Genomic DNA, 20,137 nt, shown 5'->3' with positions numbered 1-20,137 from the left:
TGGCATCTTAAACACATGGGATTAAGCCTATGTATTAGTTAGAGAAGAGTAGATATTATACACAATATATTATGTTATATAATATTATATATAATAGGATACATATTTAAAAGATGATTCAATTGCAAATGTGCCAAGAAATAGTAATTGTGACACTTTTGAAATGTTCACAAAGTTTATGAGCATTGATATGGGTGACATTTAGGAAACTACTTGCATATGATAATACATTTTTAGAAAACACAGAAAAATTCCAATCATGAAATTTTTATAGACAAAATAACAAGCTAGGTACTATTTCAGATGTTCACATTATTACACTTTGACAAAGAATACATAGGAATGTTCATATGTAAATACAACATACAAATATTCACATATTGGTTTATATGAATCTAATTCACTTTTTCTTTCTTTTTTTAATAGGATAATGACAATTTTCCACAGAAACAACACCATGAAGTACAAAATATTTTGTTTTCATCTTAAAAATACTTCATAAATTTACTGTTTAAAATGCCTGTTATAATCATTATCATTTGAGATTGTAAAAGCTTAATGTATTGAAATAAAGAAGCATATAAAATACTTTTACTGTTATAATGATCAATAGTATTTAATAAAAGTGTAAATAATGATACCTTAGATGTCTGTAGCTTTTGAATGTTACTACACATGAGTTTTATTTTACTAAAAATATTAAACTCTCACAGAGAGTTGAGTGGATAATTCTTTTATATTATTACAGTAGCTCATTCAATCATTCATTGGAGGATTGCAATCTCAGGCATAAACATGAGACACTATCCCAAAATAATTAAAACCAAAATAAAAAAAAAGACTAGGGGGAAAATAAGGACTGAGACCATGACTCAAGTGGTAAAACATCTGGTGCAGGTTTGGGAACATGGCCTAGTGGTAGAGTGCTTGCCTCATATCTGGTGCAATGACCTGAGTGTCAGTATTGAAAAAAAAAAGTCCTCCTCCTGCAACATCTGAAAGGTAAGTCTTATGCTTTACTAGGAAGAATTAATCTTAATAGTACAGCTTCATAAACCTACCTAGAGAACTTTTTATATCAAATTCATGTTTAATGGGTGCAGAACCACCTTCAAATGGAAGATGAGTTTAACATTTCCCCCAACTTTCCCTGTGTTTTCTTGAATTCCCACTTCCTTTGCTGTGGAGTTTGCTGCCTGTTTAGAGAAAGGTGTCACCTTAAACATATGCGATTAAGTCTATGTAGGACTCAGAGAGGAGCTGATAACAAATCTTTGTCTTTCTAATGTTGACCTATGAATAAGTGAAATTATACACGTTACAAGAAAGTTTCTGAATTTTACTTCTTGTCAACTGAGTAAAGAACATAAGAAAGGAGCAGCAGCAAAGGACTAAAACTGCATTCTTTTTTATACAATTAATTGCCTTAGTAGGATACAGTCTTTGGAGCACAGACTGAGTTATAAACACAGTAATTCAACTTATCTAGACTTTTAATTTTTTTTTTGTCAAGATAAAGGTCGAATATTAAGCCAAAGTTCGTGGGACCTACCTTTTTTGAAATTTAGAAATACATAGGTTGCTTACTTACAGAGGAAAGAAATTGAACATGTGCTTACAAAAATTTTGTTTTTAAATACTTGCACTTAAAAATTATCATCTCATACATAAACACAAAAGAATGTTAGCCACTAGCAGCAAAGAATTTGTATTAAGGACTGATTGAGCACTGTAAATGAAGTTGGCACTGCTCGCCACGTTTAAAGTTGTGTAATTAAAAACATTTTGGTTTTCGCTTCCCAAATCCTGTGGAGTATATGCTTGGGATTATATAAAAGGCACCACGTGTTTTCCCCAAGTTCCAACAAATAGCTCCTTTCTGTTAAACAGCAAGGAGGACAACAGTTTATTTAGGTTTCCTAACCAAGATCCTACCTCTTAAGGCCAAGATGTAGTCTGAATATTCACATTTCATTTCAAAATCTGATGAAAGCTCTTCATATTTAACTACAGAAAAAAATCCACATAAAAGAAAAGTATATGTACAACGAAGGGTAGGTACTCCTTAAATCTCTCTAAAAACAGGCTACGAGTTTCTGATTAAGAATTCCTTTGAAAACTTCTCCACTACCCACTAAGACCGGACCAGCACCAGCCCTACCCAGCAAACAGGAAAGGAGGCGCTCCACCAAGATGGCCCAGCACCTACTGCTTCCGGAGCCAAAGACACGCCCCTGTGTTGCTTGGCAACGGAGTCCTCAGAGCACGTGGTGCAAAATCCCTATGCTCCTTGCCCCTCCCAGCTGGGCGTTGGAAACCGCTGGGCCTGGGGCTGGTTGTCCTCCAGTCCTGGGGGGCGGGGCTTCAGGTTTAGGTCCCCAGTCCCCAGTGAGGGGCTTGGTAGAACATCATGCAGGTGAGGGGCACACCTGGAGTGGGCGGCCTGCGGTGTTGCAGGAGCCAGGGGAGGGGGCTAACATTTGTTCATGGTAAGTACTGCGTGTGTTTCTGACTTGTTTGGGTTTCATTCCTAAGAGAATGTCATTTCTTCAACTTTCAAGACTCCCCGTTGGTCATTGGAGGAAACTTTCAGTATTTAGAATTGCCTTTCACATCTGAATTCTAGAAATCCTACAGCTGCACTATTTCCAGTTTAAGAAAGCATAATTTGATTTCATTGCCTTCTGAAGAGCCTCAGATACAATCCCCTAAGTCATGAAGTGTGTCTTCAAAGGACGGACTCTCCCTGCAGTTCCTTCTACCTTAGCACAAAACTCTGTTAGATTCCCCATTTATTCCACAGAAAGCTTCTCGTGGCTCTAAAGTGTCCCTATTGATCAGAACCTTAGTTTTACTTCACTGTTTTTCTCTCCTCCTCCTCTTTGTTTTAAGCAAAATAAAACTTTCACTTCGTAATTTACAGAAACAGCTTTTGCCCTCCTGCTCTTCCAAATCAAAAGAACTGGGATTTTTTTCACACTTAATTGATAGTTGTACATATATACAATTTAATAGAATAGTTTAACAATAAGTTATTTGTCACTATGATGGTAATCTTTTTAATAATAGATTCCTTGCAAGTACATTTTATAAAACTTTTATACATTGTATAAGAATATTGTATAAAACGCTACAGATTTGTTCTGGTTTGCATCTGCTCATGAGGAGTTCAGCAGAAATGTAATTGATAATGAAGTCAATGGCATACTAATGCTTCTTTCTGCCTTGGTGTATTAGTTTTTATTAGTTGGCTTACCCAGCAGCCAGTTATACAGTTCTTATGTTTTAGATATGATCCTGTTTAAAAAGAGTTTACAGAGAGGGAATATGATATACTGTTATGACACATAAAATACCGTGATAGTTTGAAAATTAGATTGTTAAATAAAATTCCATAGCTAACTTTGAAAAGCAAAGAACAGCAGAGTACAGAGTTTTGACTGTACAACTTGTTCCACTGCTCCCCATTTCTAGATCAGCTAAAGAAGACGGAGAAGCTTAAGTAAGTCCTTGAGGACATGACGTCATGAATATTGTGGAAAAAAAAAAGTGACCATAGATAGAATTCAGGGGAGGTTGTCTCACTGCTTTGTGGACAGGAATAAAACCTGACTTCAAAAACATTTGGCTCAAGACAGCTTTCATAAGATTGTTCAACCCGAAGACTTCCCATTGTTGGAAGGTCCAGCAAACCTTACACTGAATTTTATATAAATTATATTCTATAGTGCCCCAATACCTGGAAGAAATAAATAGAAATCCCTTGTGGAGGAAGATATTTTTATCTCAGCTCTTAAGGAATTGCTATCAAACAAGAACAATTCAATCAAAAGTAACTGGATATGTAAAGAAAACCAGCAGCATGACCATGAACCAGTAAAAACAGACACCAAAGATCACAGGTGTTAGGAAGATCAGAAAATAAAACACTCTACTCATTCTATTTTTAGAAATAGAAATACCTATAGAGAGTAGAGAGTAGACTAATCAGGGATCTTAATGTTTTTTATGAGGATATTTTTCTATTTAGGTACTGGAGTTTGAACTCAAGGCCTGGCTTACACTTGCTGCGCAGGTGCTATATGGCTGAACCGTGCCTCTAACCACCAAAAACATTTCTTTGCAGTAAAAGTGAGCAGTCTGGTAGGAAATTAAGAAAATGCAACATTTTTTTTCAGGGATAGAAAATCCCATCTTAAAATTTATATGTAATCTCAAGGACCTCCAGTAGTGTAGTAAAAATAGTTCTGAGAAAGAAGAGCAAAGTGAGAGGATCTTGTATAATAGTGTGGATGTGTTCATTGTCACTGAATCATGTATGTAAAAATGAGTAAAATGGTAAATGAAGCATTTGAAGACTAGGGAATGTGGCTCAATATAAAGTGCTCAAGGCCCTAGGTTCAATTCCTAGTTCCACAGAGGTAAAAAAAATAATGATAAAAGGGAAAAATAGTAAAATTTCTGAAAATTAAAAGATGCAACAAATGAAATTTAGACATATCAATGGATATACTTCTTTTCATCAGAAGACTAGATATAGCAAAAAAAATAGATTAAGCTGTGTGTGTGTGTGTGTGTGTGTGTGTGTGTGTGTGCGCTCGAGCACGCACACCAGTCCTGGGGCTTGATGAGCACTGTTCCTGAGCTTCTTTTTGCTCAAGGCTACCACTCTACCATTTGAGCCACTGCTGACTTTTTATGTTTATGTGGTTCTGAGGAGTTGAAACCAGAACTGCATGCATGCTAGGCAAGCACTCTACATCTAAGCCATGTTCTCAGCCCTGATTAAGGAATATTTAAACAGATAATTTCTGTGAATCTCTCAGAAGTGTTAAAAGATACTATTCTACAGCTTCAAAAAGCTCAGTAAACACATGCAGGACAAACAAAAAGAAATAGTTACAGTGATGCATCATGGCAAAACTGTACAAAACTATAGACAAAAAAAAGTGTGCAGCAAAGCTCTTAGACTGACAGTTGATTGCAATCAAAGTATCAAGCAGAGCTGTAGTCTCTATGGAGAGTACTGCAGTGGAAGTATTCAGATCCAAGTTGATTTATGTGGTAGATGTAGGGTTTAGTACTTTTTCAGCTGGTTGGTTGAGGACTTAAGTTCACAACATTTTCTCTCTCTCTCTCTCTCTCTCTCTCTCTCTCTTTTTTTTTTTTTTTTTTTTGCCAGTCCAGGGGCTTGAACTCACGGCCTGAGCACTGTTCTGGCTTCTTTTTGCTCAAGGCTAGCACTCTGCCACTTGAGCCACAGCGCCACTTCTGGCCGTTTTCTGTATATGTGGTGCTGGGGAATTGAACCCAGGGCTTCATGTATACTAGCAAGCACTTTTGGCCACTAGGCCATATTCCCAGCCCCAGTTCACAACATTTTCTTGGCTACATTTTCTGTTGTTTTTTTGTTTTTTGTTTTTTTTTTTGCATCCAGGCTGACCATGATCTTGCTGTGTAGTCTAGACTGACCTCAAACTCAAAACTTCCTTCCTAAGTTTACTAAGTGCTACTTGCAGCCAGATTTTTCTTCTTTCTTTTTCTTTTGTGCAGGTCTTGGGGTTTGAACTCAGGGCCTGGGCACTGTCCTCGGGCTTCTTTACTCAAGGCTAGCACTCTACCATTTGAGCCATACCTCTGCTTTTGGATTTTTGCTAGTTTAGTGGAGATACGAGTCTCAGGGACTTTTCTGCCTGGGCTAACTTTGAACCATAATCCTCAGATCTCAGCTTCCTGAGTAGCTACGACAATAGTCATGAACCACTGGTGCCCGGCTCCAGCCACAGTTTCTTTTTTTAAAAAAATTTAATTAAATTGTATTGACAAGGTATTGTGCAAAGGGGGTACAGTTACATAATAAGGTAGTGAGTACATTTCTTGTGAAATCTCTTATACCCTAGATCAGGTAGGCATATATACAATATTCACTGTACCAAAATCATATGCAGTAACCACGTAGGGTACGCCAAAGGAAATTCACCTAGAACTTTAAATGTAACGTCAACAATAGAATCCTTCTGTGTCCTTCTCTTGGAGTTGTTTTTGCTTATCCTCGTCTTATATAATCATGTATACATAGCTGTTGAGCTACTGTGATCCACTGATAGGTCTATTCTAGACCTTTTCATGTTTGTTTAATAGTTGTTTGGTTTTAGATACATAATGTAAAGTTGCTGACCCAAACATGTGGAAATACCATTTGAAAAGAAGTTTGTTATTTTGCAAACCTGGTCTCTACTGCTCCCGCCCCAACAGTCATATATCAAGGAGACCATGGGCCTTTGTTCTCTGTTCTAGGCTTGTCTTGCTCAACATTATTTGTTCAAGATCTGACCATTTCCCTGCAAATACCGATATTTTACCATTTCTAATCGCTATGTAGTATTCCATTGTGTACAGGTACCACAGTTTTTGGATCTATTCATCTGTAGTGGGGCATCTGGGTTGTTTCCATATTTTGGTACTGTGAATTGTGCAGCGATAAGCATGGATGTGCAGGTATCTTTACGGTATCCTGGACCTGTTGTTCAGGATAGATGCCTAGGAGTGGTATGGCTGAGTCATAGGGTATGTCTAGCCTGAGTTTTTTGAGGAATCTCCATACTGTTCTCCAGAGTGGATGTACTAGTTTTCACTCCCACCAACAGTGGAGAAGGGTTCCTCTTTCTCCACATTCCCTCCAGCATTTGTTGTTGCCTGAGTTCAGGGTATATGCCATTCTAACTGGAATGAGGTGGTATCTCAGGGTTGTTTTTATTTGCATTTCTTTTACTGCCAGGGATGTTGGACATTTCCTCATATGTTTCTTTGCCATTTTTATCTCTTCTCCTGTGAAGTCTCTCTTTAGCTCCTTTGCCCATTTAATAATTGGTTTACTGGGTTTGGAGGAGGTTAGTTTTTTGAGTTCTCTGTAGGTGACGGATATTAGGCCTTTGTCTATTCCAGCCACAGTTTCTTGATGTATGATTCTCTCCATAGGACAGTTTACAACCTACCTGGCCCCTTACTTCAGCAAAACCAACAAGAGAGTCTGTTGGCAAGACAGAAGCAGTCTTGCAGAATGTAACCACAGAAAATGGAATTGTTCACCTTTGTCATCTTTATTAGTTACAAGAAAACCACACTTTGCCTTCCTAATCAAGGAGAGGAAGGAGATCTTCCCAAGCTATCATAGACTTTGCCACAGAATTCTCTCTATAATTAAGTTCTACCTTTCCCTGAAAGCATCAGGGAATGTAGACAGCAGGCTAGAGAAACAGTAGCTAAAAGATGGTCAGAAACTGTAAATAAAAGGGAAACAAGGCTAACCTTTATAGAATCGAAGTTACAATTAAGAATAGCAGTTGGAGAGTCATAATACTACTAGGCTTTTCTAAGATTTAATCCAGAAGTAAGAGTCCTGTGAACCTACATAGCTAAACATTGACTCAAGACCATTAAACCATACTGTGCATGATGTGAATTTATTTTGCCCACTATAGATCAGTGAATTGCCCATGACTTATAAACTTACTGCTTGGTATCTGATAAATGTGGTCTAAATTTATTTTTTATTTAATTTCTCAGTGTGACATCAAGGGTAGATGATGTGTCTCATTTCTCAAAGCACAAAATCCAACGAGTGCTGAGAAGTGGGCCCTTGGCTTTATTCTTCAAGTATGGTTAATGAGCAACTGTATACTGAAGTGCAATTATACAAATGCACGTTTAAGTACACAGTCATGCCAATAGTTTGCTTTTCTCTTTGTGCAGGATCCAAATGAAGATACAGAATGGAATGAGATTCTAAGAGATTTTGGCATTCTTCCTCCAAAAGAAGAACCAAAAGATGAAATTGAAGAGATGGTTTTACGTTTACAAAAAGAAGCAATGGGTATATTTATGCATTCGTGGGGTGGATGAAGGGGCAATACTAAGGTAGCAATAACGTATTTTTTTGTGCATGTACTATGAAAGAGAAATTAAAAATTACTATAAACCTCACCTATACCTTCAAAATTAGCCTAAAGTGGCTAATTACATGTTGAAAAATATGTTGAAAATACTAATTAATAAAGGAGCTGAAATATTATGCTTGTAAGTTAGTAGAATTTCTTCTCCCATCATATCTCTTTACCTGTAATTGCCTTTTAAAAACATTCTATATAGTGTGTATGGTTGGTCAAGATTTCTAGGTATTAATGGGGTATGACTGATTTTTGTATTTCACTGTGACCTGTCAGGCTTATGAACTTTGAGAGAGTAATAAAACCTTAATGTTGTAGTTTCTACACTATGTAAATTATTGTGGTTGACTACTGCAGGTTAGTTTAAAAATGTTCTTGCTATCATTATCTCAGTATTTTTCTTTATACATTGGGGAGTAATAAATAGTTGTAAACAGTTTGACTACAATTTATGTTGTTTCAGTGAAACCATATGAAAAGATGACACTTGGAGAGTTGAAAGAAGCTGAAGATGAGTTTGATGAAGAAGATATGAGAGCTATTGAAATATATAGGTACAGTGCTGGGTTACTTATACATTGTTGAGTGAGAAATTAGGTGGTGATCTTATTAAGGATCTCTTACATGTAATGACTTGCTTCTCTTTTTGCATTTTCACCATTTTATGATATATACCACCATGTAGGTATTGTTAAATTTATCCTACTTGGATTTTTGATTCATGTCTTTAATTAAATGTGGGAAGTTTTCAGGCTATTAGTTCTGAAAATATTATTTCTTCCCCTTTCTCATTCTCTCTGCTGCTGTGGTTCCCACAAGTGAGTGTGTTTACCTGCTTACTAGTATCCCAGAGGTACTTTGAGCTCTGTTCACTTCTCTTCTCCTTTCTTTTTCTTTTTTCTTTTTTTGCCAGTCCTGGCCTTGGACTCAGGGCCTGAGCACTGTCCTGGCTTCTTTTTGCTCCAGGCTAGCACTCTGTCACTTGAGCCACAGCGCCACTTCTGGCCGTTCTTTATATATGTGGTGCTGAGGAATCGAACCAGGGTTTCATGTTTTTGAGGCAAGCATTCTTGCCACTAGGCCATTTTCCCAGCCCTTCCTTCCTTCCTTCCTTCTTTCCTTCCTTCCTTCCTTCCTTCCTTCCTTCCTTCCTTCCTTCCTTCCTTCCTTCCTTCCTTCCTTCCTTCCTTCCTCCCTTCTTCCCTCCCTCCCTCCCTCCCTTCCTCTCTCTCTCTCTCTCTCTCTCTCTCTCTCTCTCTCTCTCTCTCTCTCTCTCTCTCTCTCTCTCTCTCTCTCTTTCCTTTCTTTGTGTGTGTGCTGGTACTTTGGTACTTGGGCTTAAACTCAGGGCCTGGACATTGTCTCTTAGCTTTATTTGATGAAAGCTACCACTTGAGCCACCTATTCATGTGTAGGTTTTTAGTAGTTAATTGGAGATAAGAGTCCTTGGGCTTTCCTGCCTGGGCTGGATTTGAACCAAGATCCTATGATCTCAGCTCCACCAGAGCTCAGCTCTTAATTTCTTTTCTTCTGTTACCCTAGACTTAAATAATTGGAAGAATCCTATCTTCAAGTATTCTGAGTCTTTCTTTTGTTTGGTCACATCTGTGACACTCTTCAGAATATTTTCAAATCAGTTTTTTTTCAATTCCTGTAGTATATTTTACTCATACCATTTTTACATAAAATGTGTACTATTTTTTATTTTTATTTTTTCGGAATAATTATTTATTGTCAAAGTGATGTACAGAAGGGTTACAGTTTCATATGTAAGGCCGTGGGTACATTTCTTGTACAATTTTTTTACCTCTTCCCTCATTTCCTCCCTTCCCCCTTTCCCTCTTCTTCTCCCCCCATGAGTTGTTCAGTTGGTTTACACCAAATGGTTTTGTAAGTATTGCTTTTGGAGTTGTTTGTCTTTTTATCCTTTGTCTCTCAATTTTGATATTCCCTTTCACTTCCCTAGTTCTAATACCAGTATATACAGTATCCAGGGTACTCAGATGAGATATCCAGGGTACTCAGATACAGTGATAGTGCAGGGACAACCTCAGGAAGGGGATACAAGAGGATCATCAACAAACAAAGCTACTGTTTCACATGGCATGTTGAAAGTAAATACAACTGTGATGCAACACTTGTTTCTATAACATGGAGTTCATTTCACTTAGCATCATCTTATGTGTTCATAAGGGTATAGCTATTGGGCTCTTGTGATCCTCTGCTGTGACTAGCCTAAATCTGTACTAATTATTCCCTATGAGGGAAACCATAGAGTCCATGTTTCTTTGGGTCTGGCTCACTTCACTTAGTTTAATTTTTTCCAAGCCCTTCCATTTCCTTCCAAATGGGGCAATGTCATTCTTTCTGATAGAGGCATAAAATTCCTTTGTGTATATGTACCACAAAATATGTACTATTTTTATCTCACACCAACAAATTCTTCATTTTATATATACGAGCTTGCTATCCCGAAATTCAATTACATCCTGACATTAATAAACATATTTAGGGAAGATCCCACATTAAGAGATTACTTTGTACCCACTAGAGTAATAACAAAAAAACAGACAAAATAAATGTGTTTCTGAGAAGACAGAGAAATTAGAGCATTTGTAATAGCTAGTGAGATTGAAAAACTGTGCAGCTACTTGAACATTCTGGAAGATCCTCAAAAGGCAGAGTTATATGACCCAGAAATTCTATTCTTATGTACCCAAGAGGTTTGAAAACAGAAAGCCTGCATAGGAAGATTCATGGGAACATTATTTACAATAGTAAGAAAGTAGAAACCCTAACTGCCCATAAACTGATAAATAAATAACTAAAAAATTCCATAAATCTGTATTAGAATATTACTTGCCTATTAAATGACATGTAGTACTATGACTCTTTTCTACATCATGGTAAGGAAACATCAAGGTAAGGAAAAAAAATAGTCACCAAAGATGTAGAAACCAAAAGTAGATTCTTGGATACCAAATCCTGGGAAGGATAAATATCTTTTTCAACTTTTACAATTATGTTTTCTTTAAGTAATTTCTCAACTTTTGATCCACACCATACAGTTTTATTTTTCAAGCAATGGCTATGGCCTGAGCCCTTCTCATTAAGGACTTTATTATCTTAGAACCAGTTACCTCCAGTCATGTGAGTCTGGGATGTAGAAGATTACACAGGACTTTTCAGGAATGAGCCATCAGAAAAATGGATGCATCATTTTCATGCATCTCCCATTGCCTGCAATTTACTTCCATAACCCTCTACAAAGGAAATTGGCACATGTGTTCTTCTGTGAGCCTCAGTAGAAGAAGCTATAATGACTCTAGTCCAAGCTCAGGCCAAGCTCAGGACTAAAAAAACACAAAAAGTAATACTAAAGAAAACACAAAATGCAAATGTACCAAGCCAGTAGCTCTTATAGCTAAATGATGCAGAAAAATCAATGTAGCCATAAACATATTTACAGTCTACTTTTTGTGGTAATTATACTAAATGGACTTCGTTGACATGTGTTCCTCTTTCTCCTAGTGTGGTACAGTGCTGCTGAAGCTAAAAAGCTGGTCTTTGTGGGACTGTGGGTCAAGCAGTAGAGCACCAGCCTTGAGTGGAAATGCAGGACCTTCATGGCTCAGATTTTATTGAAACAAGGATAATGTTTCAGGTTCTGTTGAACACATTCACAGGATATTTGAATTTAGAACTGAGTTAAGTCGTGAAAGAAGCAACGACTCAGAGCATCCATTTAAGTGGTATTAGTCAAGAATTTGCTCTGTGGTTTTGGAGACATTGTTCTGGCAACAGTCTTTTATCCTTGGATTGTTGCTAGGGAGATAGGTTTCTAGAATCAACATTTGTTGCTGTGACTCTCTCAGTGTCCCAGTAATTTAATACTTGGGCTAACAAGTAGAAGAGCAATTCCAGATTCCCCAGTTTCTGCATTGCAGCAAATGAAGCCTGGGCCGACCAGTTTTGCAGTGGTGGTTGGGAAGTAATTCCTGGTTGCCCAGCCTAGAGCCGACTCCTGTCTGTCCTTTGAAACTGCAAAGCACTCATTTCCCATATTAAGCTCTTTTCTGCTTAAAATAGCCAGAAGCCTTTCTGTTTATGCCAGTGAATCTCAACTGATAATGATTGTTTGGTGAAAAATGCAGGCCTGTGAACACTGTGACTTCATGCTGGCAGAATGAACCCATATGTTTTTATCTGTCCCCTGCCCAATCCCAGTGAAATGACAAAGAGAAATGAGGAGAAGGAGGTGATGGGGAGGAGCAAGAGAAGTAGTTGATGGCTTCACTTCTAGCTGTTTTGGTTGTTTATTGGAGTAGCTGAAGTATAGAATCTGCCTCTATGTCAACTCATGAATGGATAAAAAATATGTATATGATATATATTATTTAGCTATAAAGAAGAATGATCTTGTCATTTTCAAGAAAATGGATGGAACTGGAGATCATTTTTACATTAAATGATATAAGTCAGACTGAGAAAGATAAATACCACATATTCTCTCATATGAGGAAACTCCACCTCTTTTTTTTTTTTTTTAAAAAGAATGACACCATGTATAAAATAGGGAGGAGTCTTTGGGAAGGGTACCACCAGGAGGGGGAGTGTGAAAGGGGAAGCAAGGGGGAAGGATGTCAGTATTATTAATATATGTTATACATGCATATAAAAGGTGAATAATGAAACCTCTTCAAATAGTTTAAAAGCAGGAAAGGAGGATATGCGAAGACTACTTGAGAGGGTGATTTAAATGAGTAAATTTGATCAAAGTACACTATGTGCTTATATGAGAATACCACAGTGAAACTCCTCTGTACGATCAATGTACACTAATTTAAAAATTAAAAACAAAATAGTGGTTAGTTATTATTACTACACATTCTCTCTCCTGAGGTTTTAACTGTTCATGAGACTTTGTTGGCTCAATGTCTAAATAACCTAGTCTTACATAACAAGTCAAAGCAAATTTCCTTTACTTTGCAATACCCATGATACCACAAAAATTACATTAAAAAAAGAAAAAGACTTTGTTATCTTCATTGATGATTATCTTCTCATTTAAGGTGTTCAATGTATAAGGACATACAGTCATTGCTCCAAACTTACTGTAACTTTTTTAATGTAACTTTTTTAAATTAGAGAAAAGCGTTTACAGGAATGGAATGCACTTAAGAAAAAACAAAAATTTGGGGAGTTAAGAGAAATTTCTGGAAATCAGTATGTGAACGAAGTCACAAATGCGGAAAAAGATTTATGGGTTATAATTCACCTATACCGATCAAGGTAATTACTACAGCATTTAAAAATATTAATGCACTAATGTTTTAAGCAATATTTCTAGCTTTTAGATTCTATACTACATATAACAAAGGGTACTTATTTAAGAAAGTATTATGCTATTATATTATTTATGTGTCCTACATACAAATAAGTCTAGGGTTTCACTTAGTTTTTGGCTTTAGATTAAATTAGGTATTTTAAAATATATTCATTTGTCATTTAAAGAGTTTATCACATTAAATTGGAAAAATAAGCACTTTTTGATAGTTGGGGAAAATTTTTATTAAGAAATATTTGAAATATATGGAATAGAAAGTCAAGCACCCTAAATATCCATCATACAGATTCAACAGTAAACATTTTGCACTATGTACATCATTGTTTCTGTGCATGGATGTGTTTGTGTGTTTTCAAACTAAGTAGTTCAGTCTACATTTAAAAAACAACATAGGGACAAAGAAACTCTTTTCTCCTCTACTTAGGTAAAGGTTTTCGCTACCTGTCTGACTAAGCAAAGTCAGATTGACATGAGAAAAAGAAACACAAGTCTATTAATGGGGAAGAACTTGGTGAGCTGTATTTGGAAGAGATGATGAAAACTTAGGCTTGTGTAGCATTTTAACATTTCTAGTCATCTGACATTTTTAGCTGCAACAAGAGAGTGAGCTTCTGGGGTTGGCTAATTGTGGGAAGGTAAATTTATAAGTAAATGAATGTGACATAAAGATTGCTTTAGGAAAGTCTCTCTTAGTCTCTTGGTCTCAGTCTCTCTCTCTCTTTCTCTCTCTCTTTCATACTGTCCTCCCCCCCCCCCACCCCTTGGTGGTTCTCTGGGCTAGAAATCGTTGAACGACTTAGAGCCATTCTGCCATTCCTGATATGGAGATGGAAGACAGAAAGGTCTTTTGTGTTTCTTCTTAGTTGCTTCCAGCTTAGTTGCTTCCAATAATCTGTCAGAGTAGCATACTTAGGGATTGGCATATTCCCCTTCAAGATATTCCTCTGCTTAACTGCAGTAGCAGTTCCTCATTTTACCAAGTTAATAATAATTCCTAATATTTCATACCTACTTCTTACTCATTTCCCCAAGTATTTCCAAATTACCTTTAATAAATACATATACTCTGTTTCTTGTTGGTAGTAGGGCTTAAACTCAGGGCCTGGGCTCTGGTCCCTTAACTTTTTCTGCTCAAGGCTGGCATTCTACCACTTGAATCACAGCTCCACTTTCAGCTTTTTGGTAGTAGATTATAGATAAGTTTCACAGACTTTCTGCCCACAGATCTCAGGCTCCTGAGTAGCTAGGATTACAGGTGTGAGCCACTAGCACCAGACAATAAAATATACATACTTTGAACAAATAGCCAATCAAGGATCAGGCAGTACATATAGATATTTCATGTATGTAGGCACCTTTAGTAGGAAATTCCCCTGTAGTTTCCCATTCCCCCCAACAGTTAAAATGCCCAGTTTACTATAGTCAACTGTTTCCAGGACTCAATGGTCTAGTACAGAAGTAACTGAGAAGTAAAGTAGGTTTTTCCTTCAAGTTTATTGAAATTGTCCCTCTGGCTTTGATCCTAGCCCCAATGCCTCAGAGCTGCTGACCATGGACAGAAAACATGATAGCAACCTTGTTGCCAGATGTCCCTGTCGAAATCTGTTTTCTCTCTTTTCAGGTTCTTTGAGAAATTCAGAGCAATTTGTACAAATTTTAGGACTGAGATTTACCAGTTCATCAGTTTCTCAGCAAAGTTTTGATAGAACAATATTCCCCCAAAGGAAAACATTACTTATATTTTAATTTAAACTCTTGGTAGATGAATTTCAAAGAGCTTTAAAGTCCTAAAACGAACTTCTCATTCCACCTATGTTATTTCTTTGGTAAAGCCGTTTTGTAATGATGCCAGTTCTTCTCAAAAGTAAGGATGAGAAACACTGGCATCTATAAAATCAAGATCTGTTTGCAGAAAATGTTGTATACCAAAGTAGTGGTTCACAGAATGACTCTTCTGATCCTTTATAATTAACATAATAATGTTCCCTCTGAATGAATGTTGATTTTTGTTGTTGTTGAACTTTGTGCTCAAGTCTAGCACTTTACCACTTGAGCCACAAAACCACTTCTGGTTTTTGAGTTGTTAACTGGAGATGTCTCAAGGGGACTTTTCTGCCAGGGCTGGCTTCAAACCACCATCCTCAGATCTCAGCGTTCTGGGTAGCTAGAATTACAGATGTGAGCCACCAGCACCTAAATGAATGTAGGGTAGCATACCATAATAATGGACTTATTTACTTCAATGTTATTTCTAGATAAATTACCAGTCTTGATGAAAATTTTCAAAATTCATAGAGGTAGAATGTGTTTAGTCTACTTCAAATATAATTTCATATTCTCAGAGAGTAAGGGTATTGTTTCTTTGTTTTGTCTTGCTTGTTGTGTTTTCGTTCTCTTTTTTTGTGACAAGGTTATTACTATATGGTCTTGAACTCTCTTCTTGCCTTATCCTCCTGCATGCTAGAAAAATTACAGGTATGTGCCACCATGCCCAACTCGGTATAATCCTATTTTACACTTTAGTATTTGTGACCTTCCAGAAAGTTTTTTGTATCAGTCGTTATATAAAATATCATGAAATATTAGTTTTCTCTTTCCTATATTTTTTTGTGTGCTGGTCCTGGGGCTTGAACTCAGGGCTTAGGTGCTGTCCCTGACCATTTTTACAAAAGGCTAGTGTGCTCTACCACTTAAGCCACAGCTCTACTTCTGGCTTTTTTGTTCATTAATTGGAGATAAGAATCTCACAGGCTTTCCTTCCTGGGCTGGATTTGAGCCATGACCCTCTGTTCTCAGCTTCCTGAGAAATAATTCTGTATGGAGACAAGGATGTGACATGGGGTAGGATCAAAATGAAGTTAGTTAGGGCCCAGGATGTCTGAACTAAGGAACTTGGTGTGTGAGAATATTATGTGAAGTTAATCCATGATGGTGATGAGTCAGGGCCTCTTTATCTCAACTAGATCAGTTGTTTTTGTATTCCCCTGCCCCTCCATGTCCTAGCAACCACTGAGTTGAGTGTAGTTTGCCTACCTTAGGTACCAGACTTTCACAGTAGTTACTTCCTTCCCAGGCTATAGTGGCACTTCCAATAAAAACCAAATGATTCTACACATAATTTTATCTTTGCTAAAATTAACAGTGGGGATAAGGCTATACTTTTATTAAAAACTAAAGATGTAGTTTTTGTCATGGAGATGTTTGATTAGACTGAGGTGAAGAGTATGTTTCATATATATATATTATGTGTACTGTTTGTTTGATTAGATTGAGGTGAAGAGTATGTTTCATATATATATATATATATATATATATATATATATATATATATATATATATATATATATATTATGTGTACTGTTTGTCTTTTCAGCATCCCAATGTGTTTGTTGGTTAACCATCAACTTAGTCTCCTAGCAAAAAAGTTTCCAGAAACCAAATTTGTTAAAGCAGTCGTGAATAGCTGTATTCCACACTACCATGACAACTGCTTACCAACAATTTTTGTTTATAAAAATGGTCAGATAGAAGGCAAATTCATTGGAATTACAGAATGTGGAGGAATAAATCTTAAGCTAGAAGGTAATGATGTTATTTTTGAAATTTATTTATAAAAATAGCAGGTGAAGGGGCTGGGGACATAGCCTAGTGGCAAGAGTGCCTGCCTCGGTATACCCGAGGCCCTAGGTTCGATTCCCCAGCACCACATATACAGAAAACGGCCAGAAGCGGTGCTGTGGCTCAAGTGGCAGAGTGCTAGCCTTGAGCGGGAAGAAGCCAGGGACAGTGCTCAGGCCCTGAGTCCAAGGCCCAGGACTGGCCAAAAAAAAAAAAAAATAGCAGGTGAAAACTTCCATAGGTCCACAGTATCAAGAAAGTTTATTTCCTTTGTCTCCAGATCAGTTTCCTGAAACAATACTCTTATCCTAACACCCTTTGCAGAAAACCTTTAATGGTTTCCTGCCTAAAATAAATTTAGACTCTCAGCCTACCTCTCCAGCTAGACTTTTCAGTGTGTTTTAATGTTTGCTGCCACCAGGCTGGTCTTCAGCCCTACTCCTAGACATACCTCACTCATCTGGGCCATCACACTTTGTTACTGGCTTTCCTTATACCTAAAATTCCCTAGACTTTGCTTTCCCTCTCCAAACCCAATTCCTATGGATCTCATTTCCATATCTCATTATGTAATCGTGACTTATTACTCATCTATTCTCTTCTCAGTGGAATGTCTATAGCATGTGTATAAATTTTCTACCACTTATTCCATTCTCTTTGAGACTGATGTCCCTAACAAGTGTATGCCTCCCATTTTATTTTTCAAACACAGCACAGGACTATTTTTTTTTCCTGTTTCCTCAGTATATCTTTCTACTTTCCTTAGGTTTGTTCTTTTCCTATCTTCTTGATTTGAGTGTGCAAGCCATTTATTTTCAGTAATTTTTGGCAGTAGTGGAGTTTGAATTCAGGGCCTTATGTAATTAGGCAAGTATTCTACCAATTGAGCCAGGCCTTCACCTACAATACATTAGTTAATGGGGTTTTAAATATATCCTTACACTTTTTTTTTTTTTGCCAGTCCTGGGGCTTGAACTCAGGGCCTGAGCACTGTCCCTGGCTTCTTTTTGCTCAAGGCTAGCACTCTGCCACTTGAGCCACAGTGCCTCTTTTGGCCTTTTCTATTTATGTGGTATTGAGGAATTGAACCCAGGTCTTCATGTATGCAAGGCAAGCACCCTTGCCACTAGGCCATATTCCCAGCCCTACACATTAATTTTTATATATTATTAGTTAACTGTAGATTTACAGTTATCATTATAGATGGGACTTTTACTTTTTTTCCCCCAAACTTTTTATCCAGTTTAACGATGGGCTGTTTATTTCAGAACTTGAGTGGAAGCTAGCCGAAGTTGGAGCAATAGAGACTGACTTAGAAGAAAATCCCAAGAAAGGCATTGCAGATATGATGGTGTCTTCAATTAGAAACACTTCTATTTATGGTGATGGTGACAGTTCAAACAGTGATAATGATACCAAATAGAAATATGTAATAAATTGTGTTAAGGTGCCTATATGTTGAATATTTTCTTTCATAATCAGAGATCAGGAAGTTTATATAGATCTTTTTTTCATTTTATGTTAGAGTTGTAGTTTTTACAGCATTGAAAAAAGTTCAAGTGTATCAGAAAATTCATATCCTCTTTGTCAAACTAAAACTTTGGTTAACTCCATAATACTTTTCTGTGATGTGGCCTTTTTCTCATGTTGGACAAAAACACAACTATAACAAGTCCCTGTGATGCATACTTACTTCCAAATAGACCTATGAAAGAAAATATTAAAAGAGAACCAAGAAATTTCATTAAGTTCCAGCAAGCACATTTTAAGTCTACTATTTATGGGTCTTCAGGCTAAAAGTTTTGTTTTTTGCCAGTCCTAGGGCTTGAACTCAGGGCCTGAGCAATGTCCCTGGCTTCTTGCTCAAGGCTAGCACTCTACCAATAGAGCCACAACACCACTTCTGGCTTTTTCTATATATGTGGTACTGAGGAATTGAACCCAGGGCTTCATGTATGCAAGGGAAGTACTCTACCACTAGGCCATATTTCCAGCCCAAGGTTAAAGCTCTTAAATTCATGACCATACACTTTTTCTTTGAAGTCTCTTACTCATTAAAAAAATTAACCACTTAACAATTACAACTTAATGATTCTGAAAACTGCTAAGGAAACATCCTCATTTATTATTGCTTTAATTAGCTATATTATTAAGTCACAAAATTACTAAGTAGTTAAACTATAGGAGAATTTGAATAGTATGATATGTAAATTTCTAAATCCTAAGGCAAGGTGATAAACTACATTGTGGGGCTAACCTTTAATATTCATCACAGAATTTATCATGAAGAAACCCAGTGGCAGGACACTTCTGACCTGTAGGATGTTGTCTCTTGGGAAAAATAATGAACACGACTTATAGAGGAAAGGTTGGTAAACCCAGCACATATAATTTAGAAACAGAGTTTATTCTCCTCCTTGGTTTTTATTGACAATACATAATACATAATTGTAATGAGTAATGCTTAATGCTATTTGTGAGAGCGTCTATACAAGCTCCAATGTTTATATTACAAAACGAAATGGGTGAAAATGGAAGCGATTTAACTAACATGGAGTAGAGAACAGGCCTTCCATTCCCACTGGCAAGAGTCTTCATAGATAACAGATATAGTAGTGGAAACAGAAGCACAATGTAATGTTAGTGTCTTCTAATACATTTAACTATCAACACTATTTCCCCCACCAGTTGAAACCAATTGTGAGACATCCTCCTACATATAATCTTTTTCTTTTAAAAAGTTATCACTTTCAAGGTAAATTAGTAGGCTAGCTTAAGTAAAGGTATTTCCCCTTTAACTCATCTATCGAGGGGCAATTAAGTTTTTATGACTTTAGTATTTGTAAAACATAAAATTACATCATGTTATAACTGACTGGTTGTAATTCCAGCTTCACTCTTTGGCAATGCATGCACATCCTTCTAGAAAGGACTCAAACTTACCAACACAAGTTACTACACTTCCATCCATATTCTCACTTAAGTAAAATTCCAACTTTATTGAATGAACTGTTGCTTTATAGTTAGAAACTTTGAGGTATTTTGTTGTTCTGAGAGGAGTCTCACTTATGTGGCCCAGGATGGCTTCAAACTTAAGATCCTTCTATATCAGCTCCCAGTGTGCTGGGATTAGCATGAACGACCATACCCAGCTATGAGTCATTAATTGCTAATATTCAATTCCAACCTGCAAAATATATATTTCCTACATTTCAATCTTTTGTTT

The 20,137-nt window shown here is 36.9% G+C and overlaps 1 protein-coding gene across 2 annotated transcripts; it reads left to right on the top strand.

The window, feature by feature from the left end:
• The first annotated feature begins 2,384 nt into the window (after positions 1-2,384).
• On the top strand, positions 2,385-18,361 carry Pdcl2 (phosducin like 2). 2 transcript variants are annotated; one of them, XM_048364750.1, is made up of 6 exons: positions 2,385-2,416; positions 7,753-7,873; positions 8,410-8,500; positions 13,095-13,238; positions 16,667-16,875; positions 18,180-18,361. In XM_048364750.1, exons 1-6 carry the CDS (start codon positions 2,411-2,413, stop codon positions 18,332-18,334), a joined length of 726 nt encoding a protein of 241 aa, XP_048220707.1. In that variant the 5' UTR covers positions 2,385-2,410; the 3' UTR covers positions 18,335-18,361. The 2 variants fall into 2 exon arrangements, with proteins under 2 accessions (XP_048220707.1, XP_048220708.1); XM_048364751.1 differs by lacking the exon at positions 7,753-7,873.
• Positions 18,362-20,137: the final 1,776 nt, after the last annotated feature.

This window comes from Perognathus longimembris, chromosome 16 (genome assembly GCF_023159225.1).
Source record: "Perognathus longimembris pacificus isolate PPM17 chromosome 16, ASM2315922v1, whole genome shotgun sequence".
Lineage (NCBI taxonomy): Eukaryota > Metazoa > Chordata > Mammalia > Rodentia > Heteromyidae > Perognathus > Perognathus longimembris.
Note: the sequence above shows the minus strand (reverse complement) of the source record. Positions and strands in the feature narration are given on the sequence as shown.